The 20,264-nt window shown below is 30.6% G+C and overlaps 1 protein-coding gene across 2 annotated transcripts; it reads right to left on the bottom strand.

Moving 5' to 3' along the window:
- Positions 1–12,610: 12,610 nt before the first annotated feature.
- LOC117180169 lies at positions 12,611–19,336 on the bottom strand. Of its 2 annotated transcripts, none has more exons than XM_033372525.1 (5): positions 19,288–19,336; positions 18,785–19,206; positions 18,554–18,709; positions 13,170–13,306; positions 12,611–13,072 (listed from the first exon to the last, which is right to left on the bottom strand). In XM_033372525.1, the coding sequence occupies exons 2-4, from the start codon at positions 18,864–18,866 to the stop codon at positions 13,194–13,196; spliced, it is 351 nt and encodes a 116-aa protein (XP_033228416.1). In that variant the 5' UTR covers positions 18,867–19,206; positions 19,288–19,336; the 3' UTR covers positions 12,611–13,072; positions 13,170–13,193. The 2 variants fall into 2 exon arrangements, with proteins under 2 accessions (XP_033228416.1, XP_033228415.1); XM_033372524.1 differs by having other exon boundaries at positions 12,624–13,072; positions 13,170–13,303; positions 18,551–18,709.
- Positions 19,337–20,264: the final 928 nt, after the last annotated feature.

Here is a 20,264-nt window from a genome sequence, read left to right as displayed (position 1 = left end):
CTTCTTCGTTAGAAGACACTGTCGCTACATCTGACTGACTGGATTCGTCAGTTTCATGGTGATCAAGTTCCTCTTCATAAATGTCTCCTTCATGATCGAATTCATCGTGTTCTGGTTCTTGTTGTAACAAATTATTATCATCACTGTGTAAAGGTTCATCACCTTCAATCGGCAATACATGCACTTCTTGAGGTTTTTCGCCAAATGAGCTATTACTTGATGCATCCGCATCGAGTGCATTCCTTAAATTTTGCCGTGCAACAGAAATTCTCTTTCTTTTCTTCCTATCACTAATGGCACTAAAGTGTGCATTCCTCTTTGGTGGCATTATGATCCCTTGTTTAATGCCAGCAGTACGACCTTACAAACTGAAGAAAGCAAAGATTCATATTTAATCATATTTGTCAAGAACAAACAATTCTTAAGGGAAAATAAATATCTTGATGCTTCTATTTAAAATAAAAAGTCTTCACAACGGATTCAGTAGACGAAAGAATTATGCACTTATTAATGAAAGATGTCGGTCCGCGTGGGTGTAACCCACCAAATAGGAATTTTACAAGAGCCAATTACAGCCATTTTAAAAGACATTGGAAAAGTGTAGAAAGTTTAAGGATTTCTAAAAAAAACAGAAAGCATTAAAGAATTTGAAAATTTTTTGAAACAATAAAAATATATTATCTTCAGATTACAAGGACAATTGAGAAAAAAATATTTAAAAAATATGCGTGTGAACTTGGACGCTCACTTTCAAAAATTCGAACTTTTTGTTTAGATTTCTGACATCCTTTTAAATAGTTCTACACTTCCTAATAACTTTTATAAATAGTTCTGGCGTATAAATACTCTAAAAATGGATTTTTCAAAATTCGGGGCTAAGTACATGTTCCCCCGCACTTTTTGAAAAATGAACTTTTTTTTAGAGTTCTGAAGAGATTTAGCATAGTTCTAAAGTTCCGGATACTGATCGAAAATAGTTTTAAAAATATTGTACCCAAAATTGTTTTTTCAATAAATAGAGCTAGCCCCCCACTTTTGAAAAAATCAACTTTTTCCTTAATATTCGTGTAGTTCCAAAAGAATTCTAGAGTTCTACAACAAAATAATTTCGAACAACCTGAAAACTCGAAAGTTACACAATTTTGAGAAACTTAAAATTTCAGAGACATTTTTCGAAAAAGTTTCAGGATTTCTGATCAGAGTTCTGGTAGCCCCGTGAATAGTACTACAAAAAAGTCTGTTAACATTTTCCGATAAACTTAAAATCCAAGAACCTATAACACTTTTCACATACCCGAAAATTTCGAAATTGAACATTTTAAGAATGACAGGAGTTCTGATCAGAGTTCTGGTAGCGCCCTGAATAGTTGTTATCATATTATCGGAAAATGTTATCAGACTTTTTTGCAGTACTATTCAGGGGGCTACCAGAACTCTGATCATGACTCTTGGAACTCTTTTGAAAAATTTCTCTGCAATTTTGGGATTTTCAAAAAGGTCTCACTTTCGAGTTTTCAAGTTGTTCAAACTTATTTTATTGTAGAACCCTAGATCTTATTTGGAGCTACAGGATTATTAAAGAAAATTTGGACTTTTTTTTTAAAGTGGGAGACCAGCTCAATTTGAAAAAAATGTGGTCACATTGTTTTGAATTATTTTCGAAAAGTATCAAGAACTCTAGAATTAAACCTATCTAGAACTCTACAAAAATTTCATTTTTCAGAAAGTGTGGGGGAACGTGGACTTAGCTTCTAATTTTGAAAAATCCATTGATATAGTGTTTATACGCCAGAACTATTTCTCAATGTTATCAGGAACTATTCAAAAGGATGTCAGAACTGTAAAAAAAAACGAAATTTTGAAAGTGTGGGGCCAAGTTTACACGCATTTAAAAAATAAATTTTAATTACAGATTTCATAAATTAAGAACATAAATAACAATTAATGCCATTATAAAAAGCGAATTAAAAAAATGGTTCAATCTTCAACCAAAGCAGATTAATTCGAAACGAAATAGTTTCATTTTTAACTAAAACCCAGGCTTTAGGTTGTAAAAATAGGCAAGTAAGCGCCTACGCTCAATGACTTGGAGTTAGGGGGGGGGGGATATGTATAAAAAATCGGCTTGCCTGGCGGGCACATTCTTATCGCGCGCTTCGTTTGCAAAGTATGTATTTCCCCCAACATTTGGACACAGCCTTTTCAAAATAAAAGGTCAAAACATCGACAACTGCAATTTGGTATTGGTGAACTCTTTCTTATTCTTATTAGTTTGTAAATAAATTCATAATGTAATTATTCGGTCAGATTGCAGAATAGGGGCATCAACTTTATTTTTGTAGGAAAAACCATTTTTCTTGGTAAAAAAATTTTAGAATATTTAGTTGAATGATAAATGAATCGGTTCGATAAGGCAAAAATGTAAAATTATTGTTACTCTTGTTCCTATGATGTCTGAAATATGGGTCTATCGCGATATATTTTATTTTTTAAATAAAAGTTCATTAAATTCTGAAGAGCCTGACGGTCTGAACTTTTGTCTCTTCTATTTGTTTATTAATCATTTTTTCACTCAAAGTATAGAAAAACTGACATTTTTTACATAACAATTTTTTACGTATTAATAATTGATTAGGTAAACTTTATATTGTCTTAAATGAATGTTTCGGGACTCATAGAATACAAATAATTTGCTAATTAGTCCATTCATTTGTTATAAACAAATTTTATGAACAAATTAGCAAATAGTTTTATTATCGGTGAAAAAAATTTTCTGTTCACCAAAAGTGCTTCATATTAATGTAGGAATGATATATAATTACAAGAATAATTTAAAAGTTAATAACAACTTTTGTTATAAACAATTCTTATGGCAAAATATTAAAATTTCAGATTTTTTCAAATTATAATTTCCTTCAATAGCTAGAACGACTTCAGGTATTTCTTAAAATAATAAATTTTAAATAATATTTGATCAAATATAACAATTTCAATTTTTATAAACAAATTAGATAAACAAATTCAAAATTTTGGCCCTTTCGCTTACAAATTTTTTTTTTTGCACTGGCAATGTTTTAAGCTATTGGATGAATGACTGCTAGTCACAAAAATATTATAAAAGTTAACAATAACAATTGTTATAAATAATTCTCGTGGTAAAATATTAAAATTTAAGGTTTTATCAAATTCTAATTTTTTAACCGCTAGAATGGCTACTGATATTCCTGAAAAATGTATCTTTTATAATATTTAGTAAAATATAACAACTTGAATCTTTATAAACAATTTTTCAGGAACATCAGTAGCGATTCTAGCGGTTAAAGAAAATTAAAATTTGAGAAAACCTTAAATTTGAATATTTTATCACAAGAATTATTTATAACAATTGTTATTGTTAACTTTTCTAATATTTTTGTGACTAGCAGTCATTCATCCAATAGCTTAAAACATTGCCAGTGCAAAAAAAAAATTTGTAAGCGAAAGGGCCAAAATTTTGAATTTGTTTATCTCATTTGTTTATAAAAATTGAAATTGTTATATTTGATCAAATATTATTAAACATTTATTATTTTAAGAAATACCTGAAGTCGTTCTGACGATTGAAGGAAATTATAATTTGAAAAAATCTGAAATTTTAATATTTTGCCATAAGAATTGTTTATAACAATAGTTATTATAAACTTTTAAATTGTTCTTGTAATTATATATAAGTGATTAAAGCGTAAAAAAAATGTTATGTAAAAAATTTCAGTTTTTCCATACTTTAAGTGAAAAAAATTATTAATAAACAAGTAGAAGAGACAAAAGTTCAGACCGTCAGGCTCTTTAGAATTTAATGAACTTTAATTTAAAAAATAAAATAAAAATCGGACCAAAATTGAAGGCTCTAGACATTTTTGAACGAAAAAAGTGCATTTCCTCCCACTGTGTGCCTTCCCGCCCCACGAAACGTTGGAAAAGGGTAGGGTTTTGACAACATTATTTTTGTGACCTGTCAAAGGGGGTTTTCTGGCTGTTTGGATGTTGAAAAGCACCTAAACGGTGAGTTAAATACGATCCTTCTGAGATCGTGACATACCCATATATTTAATATTCCGTAGTAACAAATCGTCAAACAATCAAATCGTTTCATTTATCGTTCAGTTAAAGATTCTAATAGTTTGTTGCAGAAAAGTTCTGTTATTCCAGCCAAAAAACAGGTGATGCCCCTATTCTGCAATTGAAATAATTATGCAATATAAAGATTTTTAATAGAATAATCACTCAATTATTAAAGTTCTTCTTCATTATTTGTCACCAATATTATACTGTAAAAGTATATTTCATTAATCACAATCATCAATATTTTGTTAACAGCCTTAGATGATGTCTGATACGGATCGATATGTGGCAATTTAATATGAGGAATTTAAGATAAAAGAGAAGAATTCGATGTAAATTATATATGGCTTACCTAGAAGAAATCTGGCTTGGATCAAGACTTTTATAAATATAAATATATTTTCCAAATATTTGGCTTCTCCTGTGGGTTTTCCCACAAATGTATTTTTTCTGGCCGGGTTGCACTGAAGCACAATTCTCCAATATTTCGCAACGTACCGAGTGTATTTGCTCGGCGACACGACTTGTAAGTTCGCTCCGCCATGCACACGTAACCTCTTTGTCGCCGGCCGGCGCTCGCCATATTTGATCGAATGATCGCGCGTGCGCCAACAAGGCGGGAAAGCTTTTAAAAATAGCGTGCGTTTCTTTCATTTATGTGAATTATATATGATCAATATATTGCAATTTACTAGATCACATAGTTTTACATATAAAAAAATTAACTTTTGTACATTAATTGTGTATGAAAAAACCCTTCTACAAAACAAATTTTTTGGATAAAAATCGAACTTAACTAAAACAATATCGACTGCTTTATACAATATGGAATTCAATTTGGTTGAGTCCGTATAAAAGAGTCAGGTTCTAGTTGACTGAATTACAAAATATTACGGAATAACACAATTGCTTTATTCCGTACATGGTATCACAAGTCTGTTTTTATCGATTTTCACATTTTGACGTTTGGAGATTAAATACAAACAAAGCAAGCCATTCTGATGCACTAATAGAATCTTATTGAATTCGTTCAATAATTAAGTATTGTGTAGAATTCGTTAATATTTATTATTACGTGCTGCAGAACGTTGTGCACGTTTATTTAATTTCAAAACATATACCATAGATATAACTCCATTATTCATTAAAAAATTATTTATCGTATGATTGGCTTCATTACATAAGTATATAAAAATTAAATTTTAATTATTATATTATTAGAAAAATTGAAATATCACTTTCTTATAAAACAAATATTTCTAACTTACAGTTCTTATTTGTTAAAAATTTTTATTCTAAACTAATTAATCGTCTTTTCAAGTTCTATTAACATTATTTTATGAAATTATTATTGTTTGACTTTGAAAAATTGTATTTTCGATTTCATATTAAAATATTGTTTTAAATTTTGCTTTCACACAAAACGTGCACTGTGACCGCACATATGGTAGCACGCTGTGTTGCACATTATGCACACAGAGTGTTCCCGCCTTGAGTGAACATTGAGCATCCTCACCTCGTACATACATCGTGTTGCGTTCTTGGCGACAATTCGTGTTGGCACATTGTGTAGTTACAGTGCGCCCTCACACATTGTTATCTGGGATTTGTCGCGTTGCGTCGCGTAAACCGCAAAATCGAAAAGAAAGCCGGTTATCATTTCTCAATTCTTTTATTATGATTTTTTCTTCAAATGCAACTGAAAATTAAGTTTTAACAACATTACTTGAAAAGAATATATTTTCCGTTTCAAGTCTGCTAGTTTTATAGAATTTTTTTGCTAACCTGAAAGACAAAAAAGGGTGAGAACTATTCTAACCTCCTATACAAAGGTAATTGTAAAACCGATATTAAAGTTAAAAAACAAATTTACTAATATATTTGAAAATTTAATTTAATTTTGACGTATTCTACAAAGTCTGTTTACAACTGAAGAATTGCAGTACAGAACTAAATAACCAAAAAAATCGGAATTTTTCAGGAGCGAAATAACATTTTGTAAAATCAAAATCACCATTTAAAGGTAAAACAAAAGTATACTCCTGAACTAAAGTATTTCTAAATTAAGTCAAAAAGTATGATTAAAAAAATTATTCAATTCCGAGGAATAGAATGTACAAGTTCACAATTTCAAAGCGATAGAAACCTAAAATTGGAAGAGGCATGGTTGCGAATCACGATAAGAAGTGCAATTTTTAATTTCAAAAAATAATTAAATCTTACTCCCGATATATTGAGTTGATAAATTGGGAGAAAATGAGTTTGATTAGAAAAAGTCAACTTATTCCGAGTAAATCGTTCAAGAATTTAGAGGTTCAAACATGGGTTTTGAAAATCGTCTTTGGATAGCACCTAAAAATCAATTTTTTATTTTGAAAAAATAATAAAAACTTGCGTTCGAAAAAGAATTTAATATTTTAGAACTCCAAGGTAAAATATAAAATGTGAATGATTGTAAAAGTAATTTCAGAATTCACATCCTAAAATGCTCTCAAAGCAGGAGAAAGAGGATCATTTTTTATGAAAATAGAGGAACAATTAATTCGGGGCATTTTGAGTCGAAATATATTGCATTTTATATAAAATAGTGGAATTTTCAACAAAAAAGATAAAGTTTTAATCCAAAAAGACAAAGTTTTAACAAAATGATTCAGTTTTCTATCTAAAAAGTGGAACGCTTTAAAAAATATTTTACTTTTAAACCTAAAACGATGAATTTTGAACAAAAAAAGTTTCTTTTTAACCAAGAAATATGAATTTGCAACCAAATACTTGGAATTTCAAGCAAGAAAGACGAACTTTTGTCAAAAACGTTGAATTTTTCAAAAATAGTTGAATTTTTAACCTACAAAGATGAATCTTCAACAAAAAATAGAATTTTTCAGCAAAATGATGAAACTAAAACCAAAAACAGTTGAATTTTTAACCAAATATTTAAATTTTCAATACAAAGATTTCAGAAGACTGTTTTCAACCAATAAAGATGACGAACCAAAAGATTAGTTTTCAATCCGAAAGGACGAATTTTCTATCTAAAAAGACGGATGTTCAACAAAACAGTCGCGTTTTAAAAAAAAAGATGACTTTGGTCAAATATTTAAGTTTTCAGAAAAATAATGAAATCTTCAACCAAAAAAGATGAGTAAATATAAAAAAAATATGACCTATCAACAAAAAGTTGAATTATGAATCTAAAAGAATGAATTTCGTATCCAAAAGGCGAATGTTGAACAAAACAGTTTAATTTTGAACAAAAAAGAAGACTTTTTAACAGAGTAGTTGCATTGTTAACCAAATAGTAGAATTTTTAATCAAATGAAAATATATTATTTCTATATATCTATATTTTAAACAGTTCTATAGAAAAAGATAAATTGTTAATCCAAAGGGACAGACATTCTAACCAAAACGATGTTCAACGATACCGATGAATTTGGACCAAAATACAATAATAATCAAATTTCCAACCAAATAGAAGAATTTTTTACTAAAACAGATGAATTCTGAATCAATAATGTTATACTATACTTTTCAAATAAAAAGGAATAAACTTCTAACCGTACAAGATGAACTTTCAAGGAAAAAAATGACTTTTCTACTAAAACATGAATTACACAGCCACACAAAAAAGTGTACGGATCTGGTAACAAGACACACGTATTCCTATGGATTTTGGGGCACTGAATTCAAATTCGGTATCAAAAATCACCCAGCACGTCATGGTTGAGCCATAAACTCAAAAAATGACGAAAAATCATGCATTCCCTACCGAAAGAAATCTCTGAGTTTTCTTTAGCGAAATAGATTGGCCCATTTGAGTCTATAAACATAGTCGATTTGAAACAAAATAGTCTCGGAGATAGTTTGAGAGATTTGGGCCCTTTTCAAGATCCTTTTAGTGGTCCTTTTAAGAGTGGTGCGACGGTAATATAATATTCCTTTTGTATTCGTCACGTACCGGGCGGGCAGAGTTATTTACAGTAGTTGGTCGTGGCTAATCCGCTCCTCCTTTTCAAATTTCTCTTCAAATTATTAACACTGTTTTTTAATTCATGATTTTTCTCATTATACTTATTTATAATTATAACTTATATACTGATATACAATTTTCTAGTTGAATTCAAAAATGTTGTCTTTTTTAGCGTATTTCATTCCATTTACGAGAAACGTTCTATTAATTCCAATTTTAAGCATTAAAATAAGAAGTTAGATATCTGAAGTCATTGAAACCCGCCGATTCCGAATTATTATGTTTTAGGCTGTTAACTATGAAATTAAAAAAAAATCTGCTTCTAAATTTTAATCCGGAAGCTTAACAAAGGACCCTTGACTGTCGGCTACTCTATTGAGATAGCCTCTCTGCTTGTTATTTATGATCGTATTCTTATTTCAATTTCGGAAAGGATATTTGAATAAAGCCTTCCGACCATTTAAGCGAGCTTCCTGGATATATTTATACTATCTGTCGTGTTTACATTTTATCTTACTTTTTATCGTAATTAAATTGATTTATAGACCTACTTCAGTCTACTTTCTGCCTGCTATAACTTGTCCTTTTTTCTTCGAAGAAACGATGCAAAGGGTTACGATTACGTTTAAGACCTACATTCGCTTCCCTTTTCAACATCCAGCAAAAATCAGCCATCATGACCTCGTCCCATCTACCCTGATATCGTTGTTCCATCACTTTTATGTCTTGATGAAAACGTTCCCCTTGTTCTTCGCTGAAATCACCAACATTTTCTGGAAACTTATCCAGATGGGAATCTAGAAAGTAAAGCGGTTACGAAACTCCAGACATTTACTGCTATTAATATCAAAATAGGAAAGTACGCAAGAACAGAGTTGCCAGCGTAATCGGTTAGGTTAGGTCAGGTTTTGTTAGGTTAGGATAGGTTAAACCTCTATGTAGGTTAAGCCGAAGCTGAATGAAACGGTACCGCAAACACAACGGGACAACACAATCAGTTTAATTGTGTTTCGTGAGGTCAGGTTAGGTTAGGCTAGGTTAGATTTATTTCTAGGTTAGGCTCAAGTTGACCCATTAGATGTAGCACACATTTGCTACTGGGAAAATATGCTTCCAGAGCTTTACGTATAGTTCAATAAATTTCTGTTAATTCAGGTTAGGTGAGTTCAGGTTCTGTTGGGTAAAGTTATGTTAAATAAGTTGATATCAGACAAGGATTGATCCTTCACACTTGTCGACATGTTTTTGAAGTGGAAATTTGCATCACTGGCATTATTTTGAAATTTATTTGCCTCAGTGCATGATTTTTCGTCATTTTTTGTGGTTATGGCTCAACCATGACGTGATGGGTGATTTTTGATACCGAATTTGAATTCAGCGCCCCAAAATCCATAGGAATACTGTAGGTCTTGTTACCAGATCCGCACACTTTTTTTGTGTGTGGCTGTGTTATCAACAAAATGAATAAATTTTCATAAAAAAGAAATGAATGTTCAACAAAAAATGTCAATTTTCAACAAAATAATTAAATTAAAAAACAAATAGTACAATTTTTAACCAAAAGAGTTGACTTCTCCCTGGTGGACCGAAAGAACCAAATGGAGCCTCTACAAAGTACCCGTAAGGACCCCATGCGGTTCCTTTTTAAATAACTCAAAAAAACAGCAAAATCAACTTTAAAATTGTTGAAATTCGGATTCTACGTTAAAATTTGCACTAGAAACTCACGGAGTAATCGCAATACTTTTTCTTGCTGCGTTAAAAACTTATAAAAAATAAAATACCTGTCATTGACATGGGCCGAAGGCGCCTTCAAGCGCATCTTCTTTTAGTAGCAGATAATAAGCGTTCCATGGGTAACTTTAAGAATTTTGTCTGGATGCTAGCGCCACACAGTGGAAACCTCAGACAACAACGCTGCGATGCAAGTGAGATAGAATTTTATTTTTAAACTTCGCGCGCAACATAGTACTTGAGCTATTATGGATGCGCTTGAAATCACCTTCAGCAGAAGTTAATGACGTTTTTTTAAAATTTTTTGACGCTGCAAAAAAAGTATTGCGATTACTCCGTGAGTTTCTAGTAGAAAATTTAACGTAGAATCCGAATTTCAACTATTTAAAAGTTGATTTGGCTGTTTTTTAGTTTATTAAAAAGGAACCGAATGAGGACCCAATGGGGTCTTTACGGGTACTTTGTAGAGGCTCCATTAGGTTCCTTCGGTCCACCAGGGAACATTGAAGGGGAGATTTGTACGCACACCTAACTCCAGCAGATGGAACTCTTCCCATTGGTGGTTAGTAATTTAATTACCATGTTTCCATGTAAGAAAAAAAGAAACTTTATTTGACGAACAAAATTATAGTCATGTAATTTCCAACCTGGGCATAGTATATATGTTACGCTAGTACACTGAAAAAAATCATTTTTAGCACCAAGTAAAATTATTCACTTTAATCCTATTTCTTTGCATCAAGAAAATATTCTTTAACAGAAGTAATTTTTATTTAAACCAGGCATATATCTTTTGTTCCTCTAAAAAAATGAATTTTTTGGCTGCATTTTCTTGATTGAAATACATATTTCTTACACTCAAGAAAATGATTTCCTTAATTCAAAAGGTGATTCATTGAAATGTGATAAGTCGTTCAAAGAAATATAAATTTGATTCAAAGAGTTAGATTCTTTGAACTGATTCGGGTCACATTTGAGTCAATAATTTTTTCATGCTTGAATAAAGAATTTGGGTTTATTTAAATCAAAATTACTAGAATTAAATTATTCATAGCAAATAAACATTTATTCCAACGAAGTAATCATTTGTTTTAATAAAAAATTTAATAATTTGGCGTCATCTGTTTCAATTGAATACTTCATTAAATTAAAGAAATATATTGCTAACTTAAATTTTCATGTTTTTGATTTGAAGAAATATTTCTTTGGCATTTATGGTGAGGTTTAAATGCAGTTTGCCGCCTTAAAATTTCCATGTAACTTTAGCGTCGTCGTCGACACTGTGGACTTTTCACTCGATGGACAAAAGTTCAGTTCCTGCTAGGGGTGGATTTTTCATCGAATTTTTCTGTTTCAGGTTCGTCAACATTTTAAATTATGTGATTTGTTTAAATTAAATATGTATATTAATAACAATGGTAATTATAATTTAGGCTAAAAGAATCCAGTTGCTTAGTCAGGAAAATATTTACTACAACTGAAGTATTAACTACTTTCTTGCACTTGCGCATGGTCTAGGCCAATGAAATATTTTTTTGAATCAGAAATCAGAATCAGAAAATTCAGAAATTTGGTATGAGGAAATAGTTTTTTGAACCTCTAAAATATTTGCTTGACCTTGAAATATATTTCTTTCCTTTAATTCATATTTCCCCATCTCAAAGAAATATTCATACTAATTCATAGCACATTCATTTGGAACAATGAGTCATTCATCTGGTGTAAAATGTATATTTTTTGTCTTCAATTAATATTTCTTTGACTCAAAGAAATATTTCATTTCGACCAACAGATCGTATTTATTTGCCTCAAATAAATGTTTCTTTGAAAATAAACAGGACTTTTACTTACTTCAGCCAAGTAAAATTCACTTGCTACCAGTAATCCTTTTTTCAGTGTATATAACAAATTTCTCACCTAACCTCATAACACATCTACATCTTGGTTTATCATACGACAATATAACTTTTTAATATATTTACATCGATTATTCAATCATTCTGGAACAACTGTGAACATAATGCCACCTTGACTAGATTCTTTAATCTAAGCCCTGGCAAACGGAAGGAACCGAATGGAGCATCTACAAAATACCCATAAAGACCCCATTGGCTCCCTATTTGGTTCCTTTTTAAAAAACTAAAAAAAAAAAAAACAAGATCCATTTTAAAACTGTTGAAATTCGGATTCTGCGTTAAATTTTCTATTGGAAACTCACGGAGTGACTACTTTTTTTTGTAGCGGTAAAAAGTTTTAAAAAATATTTAAGACCTATAACGCCTGTTGATTGCTACTTACAGATGATGCGTTTGAAGTAGCAATCAACAGGCGTTATACGTCTTATATTTTTTTTTAACTTTTTACCTTTGCAAAAAAAAACTATTGCGATTATTCCGTGACCTTCTATAGGGAGTTTTAAAGTAGAATCCGAATTTCAACCATTTCAAAGTTTATTTTACTGTTTTTTTTTTTCAGTTTTTAAAAAATGAACCGAATGGGGACCCAATGGCATGTTTCGGAGTGTTGCTTGAGGACGGCGTGCTAAAAAATAATATTTATAAAATTGTTAGTGTTGCACCAAGTCAAATGAGAAGATTTTATGCCAATTGTATCAGAAGTTATTCGCCAATTCGAATTTTTTACGTAATAAATCAGAGAAAATTTAAATACAAAAATAATACAGCCACAACAAGCCACATGAGGAGCAAATGTTGCCTTTTGAGGGTTGATGATGTATATATTCGAGGCGGAAATATAGTTTCAGGTCTTCCAAAGATATATTATATGTTTTTCCTAAGTTAAAATTTTTTTACATCTTTTTAACTATAGCGAGCCATACCAGTTTCCATTAGAGGTGAAAGGGGTGAGTTTTGAGAGTTGCTTATGTAAATATTTGGGGCAGAAATATATTTCTGAGTTTTCCAAAGATACATTCTATGTCAGTCCTTAATTACCATTTTGTTCACTTTTTAACTATAGCTAGCCATACCAGCTTAAAAAATTTTCCTGATCTTAATCGAAATTCCCTGACTTCCTCTACGTTGGGCTCAAAAAAATTAAATCCCAACCTACTTGGAAAATTGCGAACAAGCTTCTCGAACGTCTTCAGAAGGAGAAGTATCCCTTAAGGGGTGTTGAGATGGACAGTTTCTTTTCGCTGCCCCCTCGGTAATTTCTATTGTAGCAGGTCGCTTCTTAATAAACTCGTTGCTTCTTGATGACTTCGATGTAATATTGTTAATAATTTCCTGTAGCGGAAGTCTTTCACTGCAACAATTTGGAAGGAATTTTACATCATATATGAATTTAAAGTTTATTTAGCTGTAAAAAATTAAATTTAATAATGAATTTTCAAGCCACATACTTTTCACTAGGATTCATCTAAAAATTAAATGTGTCGGTAATAACTGAAGCTGGTCGGCTTGTCACTCGCCTTAGCACGTGTGTATTGGTCACGCAGACTCTTCCATCTGCTTTTTGCTGTTTCTCCTGCGTATTCTGAAAATATTTCATTTTTGAATAACATGTGTTTTAATACATTATATATCATATCAAAATATCATGTGACACTCAGACTGAAGCCGACCCACCTTGTATTTTTAAATACGAAATATAAATGGAATTTTATACAGGGTGGGCACGCTGGGGCTTACATACATGGCGACATAAATGCTACCTGAATTGCACAGCAGCAGGGGAGAAGCTATTATACACGGGTATTTTCATATTTCGCGCCTTTAAAATTGCATTCCGATCGGCCATTGGGTCAAGTCCGTGCATCTTCGGATCAAGTTTATTATAATTTCCATGGTTGCGTTCGAAACTTCAAATGGATGCAAGTATCAAAACAATGTAGGTTATGTTACATGGTAATTACGAATAATAAAAGTGTTTAATTAATAATGAAGTGAGACATGTGTACTGACAAGTAAACATCAATTATTTTCCGTGCCAATAACATTATGGAATGTCTGCTGAGTGACAAATACTATAAAATAGTAATAATATTCTGCGATCCCAATGGGCGAAGAGTGAATTGTGTTTAACGCTTGTTTGCGGCAAAAAAAGTATGTTATGAATATTTAGAATATGTCTTAAGTAAAGTAAATAAAATATTACATGCGTAAACTTTACATTGACATTACCTACATTTACTTACAGCGATTAGGACAAACACGTGAATCCGAACATAACATCGAAATAATGATAGATCGGCCCGTCTTGTTTATTACACTTTCGATTGTTTATTATTTGCCAAAGAAATGTTTCGTGGTTTTGTATGTTTATTACTGACAGTGCAGGCAGTAACAATTTAAACAATAATTACTCAATAATAATTTAACAAACATGAATTATTAATAATTTTAATAAGTAACACTTTATTCCTGAAATCAATAACTGATTTCCATTGTTTTTTTCACAGATCGATCATAGATGAAATACACATCAGGAAATGCAGATGGATTTTGTGCATTTCAGCTGGTTCATTTCAATTAACATCATTGAAAAACCATTATCTCTAGACCTTATCCCAAGACTGGGGATTGAGAGACTCGTTAGTGATAGAATTATATCTGAAATAAATGTAGAGAAGATATTCTACGCTAGAATTATTATTCAAATTTTTTTATAACTTATTCTACCTTCGAAAAATGCTATCGCTGGATCTGATTTCTAAACTGGCATTCAATCAGCCTCGAAAATTAATTCTAATTCATTTTGATGGCATAGGTTTACCAAAAAAATATCTCGAAGAAATTTAACTTGCCTGAATTTTAATTAATAAATTATTCAGGGATTTTTTCTATTTTAAAAAATGTTTTCTGTGGACCTCATCATAATATTTGGTTTTGTCAAAGAATAAATTAAATTAGAGATTCTTTTGCGATGGAATTATATCAGAAATAAATCTAGACAAGATAATTTAGGCTAGAGTTGTTATTCCATTTTTTTTTTTAAATTATTCTATTTTCGAAATTCCTATCTCTGGATCTGATTTCCAAACGGGCATTCAATCAGCCTCGAAAATTAAATCTAATTCATTTTTATGGTATAGTTTTATCAAAAAGATATCTCGAAAAAATTTAATATGCCTGAATTTAAATTAATGAAATATTTAGGGATTCTGAAATAAAATTTACGGAATTGGTGTCTTCATTTCTAACGGCATAATTTGAGCTTAAACGATAACTCAATGAAATACACTAAAATAGTATTTCAAGTAAATTTCAATTACACTAAAAGATTTGTATTTTCTGACAAGATACCAATAATGTATGAATTTAATATTTAGAAATGATAAAATACATACTTATAGCAAAACTTATGAAAAAATTGGAATAAGAATTCTGACACCAAATATCGCTTCTGTATTTATTTCTGCTACACTAACAAGTCTCTAATCTATTTTATTGGTTGATCAAACCAAATTTTAGGATGAGGTTCAGAGAAAGCATTTTCTGAAATACAAAAAAAATCCCTAAAGATTTAACTACTTTAAATTCAGGCAAGTTAAATTTCTTCGTGATATCTTTTTGATTAACCTATGCCATCAAAATGAATTAGAATTAATTTTCGAGGCTGATTGAATGTCAGTATGAAAATCAGATCCAGAGATAGCAATTTCAAAAATAGAATAATTTCTAAAAAAATGGAATAACAATTCTAGTCTAAAATATCTTGTCTAAATTTATTTCTAATACAATTCTATCACTAACGACTCTCTAATTTATTTTATTGGTGGACTGAACCAAATTTTAGGATGAGTTCCTGAGAAAACATTTTCTAAATTACAAAAAAATCCCTAAATATTTCATTAATTTAAATTCAGGCAAGTTAAATTGCCTCGAGATATCTTTTTGATACACCTATATCATAAAAATGAATTAGAATTAATTTTCGAGGCTGATTGAATGCCAGTTTAGAAATTAGATCCAGAGATAGCATTTTTCGAAAATAGAAGAAGTTATAACAAAATTGGAATAACAATTCTAGCGTAGAATATCTTGTCTAGATTTATTTCTGATACAATTCTATCACTAACGAGTCTCTAATTTATTTTATTGGTTGAGTAAACCAAATTTTATGATGAGGTCCAGAGAAAACATTTTCTAAAATACAAAAAAATCCCTGAATAATTTATTAATTAAAATTTAGGCAAGTTAAATTTCTTCGAGATATCTTTTTGGTAAACCTATGCCATCAAAATGAATTAGAATTAATTTTCAAGGCTGATTTAATGCCAGTTTGGAAAACAGCTCCAGAGATAGCATTTTTCGAAAACAGAATAAGTTATAAAAAAATTGGAATAACAATTTTAGCCTAAAATATCTTGTCTAGATTTATTTCTGATACAATTCGATCACCAACGAGTCTCTAATTTATTTTATTGGTTGATCAAACAAAATTTTAGGATGAGATCTAGATAAAACATTTTGTAAAAAAAATTCCTAAATATTTTATTAATTAAAATTCATACAAGATAAATCACCGCGAGATATTTTTTTGATACACCTATACCATCAGATTGAATTTGAATTAATTTCAGGCTGCTCAATCCTCAGTCTTGAGATAAGGTCTAGAGATAATGGTTTTTCAATGATGTTAATTGAAATGAACCAGCTGAAATGCACAAAATCCATTTGCATTTCCTGATGTGTATTTCATCTATGATCGATCTGTGAAAAAACAATGGAAATCAGTTATTAATTTCAGGAATAAAGTGTTACTTATAAAAATTATTAATAATTCATGTTTGTTAAATTATTATTGAGTAATTATTGTTTAAATTATTACTGCCGGCACTGTCAGTAATAAAAATACAAAACCACGAAACATTTCTTTGGCAAATAATAAACAATCGAAAGTATAATAAACAAGACGGGCCGATTTGTCATTATTTCGAGGTTATGTTCGGATTCACGTGTTTGTCCTAATCGCTGTAAGTAAATGTAGGTAATGTCAATTTAAAGTTTACGCATGTAATATTTTATTTACTTTACTTAAGACATATTCTATATATTCATAACACAGCTTTTTTTGCCGCAAATAAGCGTTAAACACAATTCACTCTTCGCCCATTGGGATCGCAGAATATTATTACTATTTTATAGTATTTGTCACTCAGCAGACATTCCATAATGTTATGGGCACGGAAAATAATTGATGTTTACTTGTCAGTACACATGTCTCACTTCATTATTAATTAAACACTTTTATTATTCGTAATTACTATGTAACATAACCTACGTTGTTTTGATACTTGCATCCATTTGAAGTTTCGAACGCAACCATGGAAATTATAATCTTGATCCGAAGATGCACGGACTTGACCCAATGGCCGATCGGAATGCAATTTTAAAGGCGCGAAATATGAAAATACCCGTGTATAATGGCTTCTCCCCTGCTGTTGTGCAATTCGGGTAGCATTCAGATCGCCATGTATGTAAGCCCCAGCGTGTCCACTCTGTATAACTATCAGTCGAACAATAAATAATAAATAATGAGTATAAACTATTAGATACCATGGTATCAAACAGCTTATACTGCAGTATGAGAATAGTTTCAATTAAATTCTGTTGACAGATTAGGGGTCGTCTATAAACTTTTTTTTTGGTGAAAAGTTTTTTTTTGTTATTGAAAAGTATACCATTATATTTTTGGTTTGTAATTAATTTCGTTTGGTTAAAAATCGTTCTACTGGATCGAAAATGTAACTATGTTGTTGAAAATTCGATTTAGGTTAAATTGAAAATTAATTTTTTAACTGAAAATTTAACCCCATGTTGAAACTATGTGTTTTCAGAGAAGTGTGGCAGCTAAGGGTTAGTTAAAAATTTAGATTTTTTACTTTAAAATTCAAGTACATGGCAGAAAATTCATACACTATATTAACAATTTATCTTTTCTTGTAGAAAATAAATAATCCATTAGACTAAAAAATCAACTAGGTAAAAAATGATTTTGTTTGTGGTTGAAGCTTCATCTTTCTAGTCGATAATTCAACTATTTGGTAATAAATGAACTTTTTATTGAAAATTTATATGTTCAGATTGAAAATTCAACTGTTTTGTAGATGACTCGTCTTTTTTATTTGAAAATTCAACAATTTGGTAGAAAATGAAACTGTTGGTTTAAAAACTAAACTATTTCTTTAAAAATATAACGATTTTGTTGCAAATTCTTTTCTTTTGTTGAATATAAGAACATTTAGTAGAACATTTTCCTTAAAAGTTGAATATTCAACTATTAGGTAAAAAAGGAATATATGTTGTCGAAAATTCATCTATTTGGATACAAAGTTAATCTTCTTTTTTGAAAATTCATTATTTTCGTTAAGCATTTAACTATTATATTCAAAATTAGTCTTTTTTAGTTGAATTAAGCTGGTAGATAATCGCTTATATTTGTGTTGGAAATTAGTTTTTTTTACTTTTAATTCAACGATTCCATTTTTGGTTGAAAATTTATCTTTTTTCGTTGCAAATGCAACTATTTCGTTCAAGATTCATGTACTTTGTTGAAAATGCGTCCTTTTTCTATTTTATGGTATAATGGTCATTTTTCTTGCCTGAAAATTAATTTCTTTCGGCTGAATATGAACTTTTTTGTTGCAAATTCTGTTTTCTAAAAATGCGTCGTTTTGGCTTAAGAATTAAACTATTTGCTTGAAGATGCATAACTATTTTTTTGTCGATAATTTTAGTCCTCTTTAGCGCATCAACTGCTTTCTGTAAATCTACTAACCCAGTGATAATTCGCTACCAACTACGTCCCACATTTTCAGTTTCTCAACGACCGAAACAGACTGCTTTAAATCTTTTTTGTAAAGAGCAGGCCTTCTTTGGACAGCATTTATAAGTTTGAGGTTGTCAAGAAATCTCTTTTTCTTAACTGAAAGTTGACCTGAAAAATACATAATGACATTCATGATAATAAACTGGCCACATCCTATGGTAAATTTTAATCATAATTACTTACTTATGCTGATCACTCCGTCGTCGTCGAAGACGATAACATGTTCCTTCTCATTGTATTCCTTAAAACAGGAATGAGCAAACATAAGCTGTGCGTCCGTTTCGTGGACCACCCAATCACAATTCCAACATTTAATAAGTTTTTCATGAAATAATGAATATTAGAACCGAATTATACTCTAATAATACATCTGTTTTCTCTGTCTTTTTACAAATATATTCTCATTCTCCTTCAGCTTAAAAAATAGTAATTAAACTTTGAATTTATAATTTGTCAGGTTTTTGTATATTATTTTACGAAAAAATTGTCTTCCAACTCAAAACTAGAATTTTTCACAAAAATTCACTATTCCAAATGAAAATTATACCTATTAAAATTCTACTTATTCTATTTTAAATCCAGGTCCGTTTCTTAATTTAAACAACCTGAAAGTAATAAAATATAAAAATATAGATTGTTCACATTGTCCCTTAAGGAGGTACCATCGCTACAAGAATTTTCATTACCATTTCAACCAAACTTTCACGATATCTAAATATGATCACCAAAAGTACTCAGTTAAAATCTCAGAATCCTAGGGCACTTCATAAATAAGTTATTAACGTTTTTAATTTCGTCATATTTAACTTATATTTAAATTATAAATTGTCGACATCCGAGCTGGACGTCACAAATTTTGGTGGCAGCGGTGTTGGATATTGCTGTTCATGGAAATAAAATAAGAAAATTAATTTCTTCAACTTGGTGAAGAAATTTTATTAATTTATTTCGGAAATTTGCGCTACCAACCCATTCTCCGAAAATATCTCAACGCCTCTGAGAGACGGGCGCTTCCGCTGCTCGTCCGCTCCTGCGGAATCCAAAGAGGCGCAACACCCCAGGCAGACACGCAGCTAGAATATTTGGAACCTGGCAAAAAGAACGAATATCTTTCTTCAATAAATATATGCTAAAAGAAAAATAAAATAAATAATCAAGGTCTGAATACAAACTCGAATTTTACTTAGAAGTGTTCAGGGGTTTTTGAGCCACGGGTTTCCCCTGAACTTTACGTCAGAAAAGACAGAGGTTTAATGTGACTTACGTGATCCCGTGACAGGGAATTAAATATTTCTCACTAAATCACAAAAATAAAAAAAGTTATAAGAAGCTGAACAATCATCAATCAAATTTTGAATGAGGTAGATGGCGAACAATCGATTCCGCCTGTCGATCAGAATAGTGTAAATATCGATTCCGGAATTCCGATTCAGAACCTTAGAACTTAAAATTTTGAAATGCCCTCTCTCCAGCCCGGAGAATATATTGTTTTGCGCCCTAATTTTTATCAGAACTCCGCCCCTGGTGTTCTAAATTTAACGAATCTCGGAAATCCCCGAATTACACAACCTCCCAGCACCAAAAATACAGGTAGTTTAAATCTTGAAAGTATGTCGCCAAACTCAGACACGGGAAATATAGGTGCTAGAGATAATTCTTATTA

The sequence above is a fragment of the Belonocnema kinseyi genome, chromosome 9 (assembly GCF_010883055.1).
Source record: "Belonocnema kinseyi isolate 2016_QV_RU_SX_M_011 chromosome 9, B_treatae_v1, whole genome shotgun sequence".
Taxonomy (NCBI): Eukaryota; Metazoa; Arthropoda; class Insecta; order Hymenoptera; family Cynipidae; genus Belonocnema; species Belonocnema kinseyi.
The sequence above is the reverse complement of the archived record's forward strand: the minus strand, read 5'-3'. Positions and strand labels throughout refer to the sequence as shown.

Coding starts and splice junctions, on each gene's coding strand:
- LOC117180169 (XM_033372525.1), bottom strand. CDS start 18,866: ATGTTTGCTCATTCCTGTTTTAAGGAATACAATGAGAAGGAACATGTT. Junction 18,710..18,784: donor CGACGGAGTGATCAGCATAA/GTAAGTAATTAT, acceptor TGTATTTTTCAG/GTCAACTTTCAGTTAAGAAA. Junction 13,307..18,553: donor AGTTGGTAGCGAATTATCAC/TGGGTTAGTAGA, acceptor ATGAAATATTTT/CAGAATACGCAGGAGAAACA.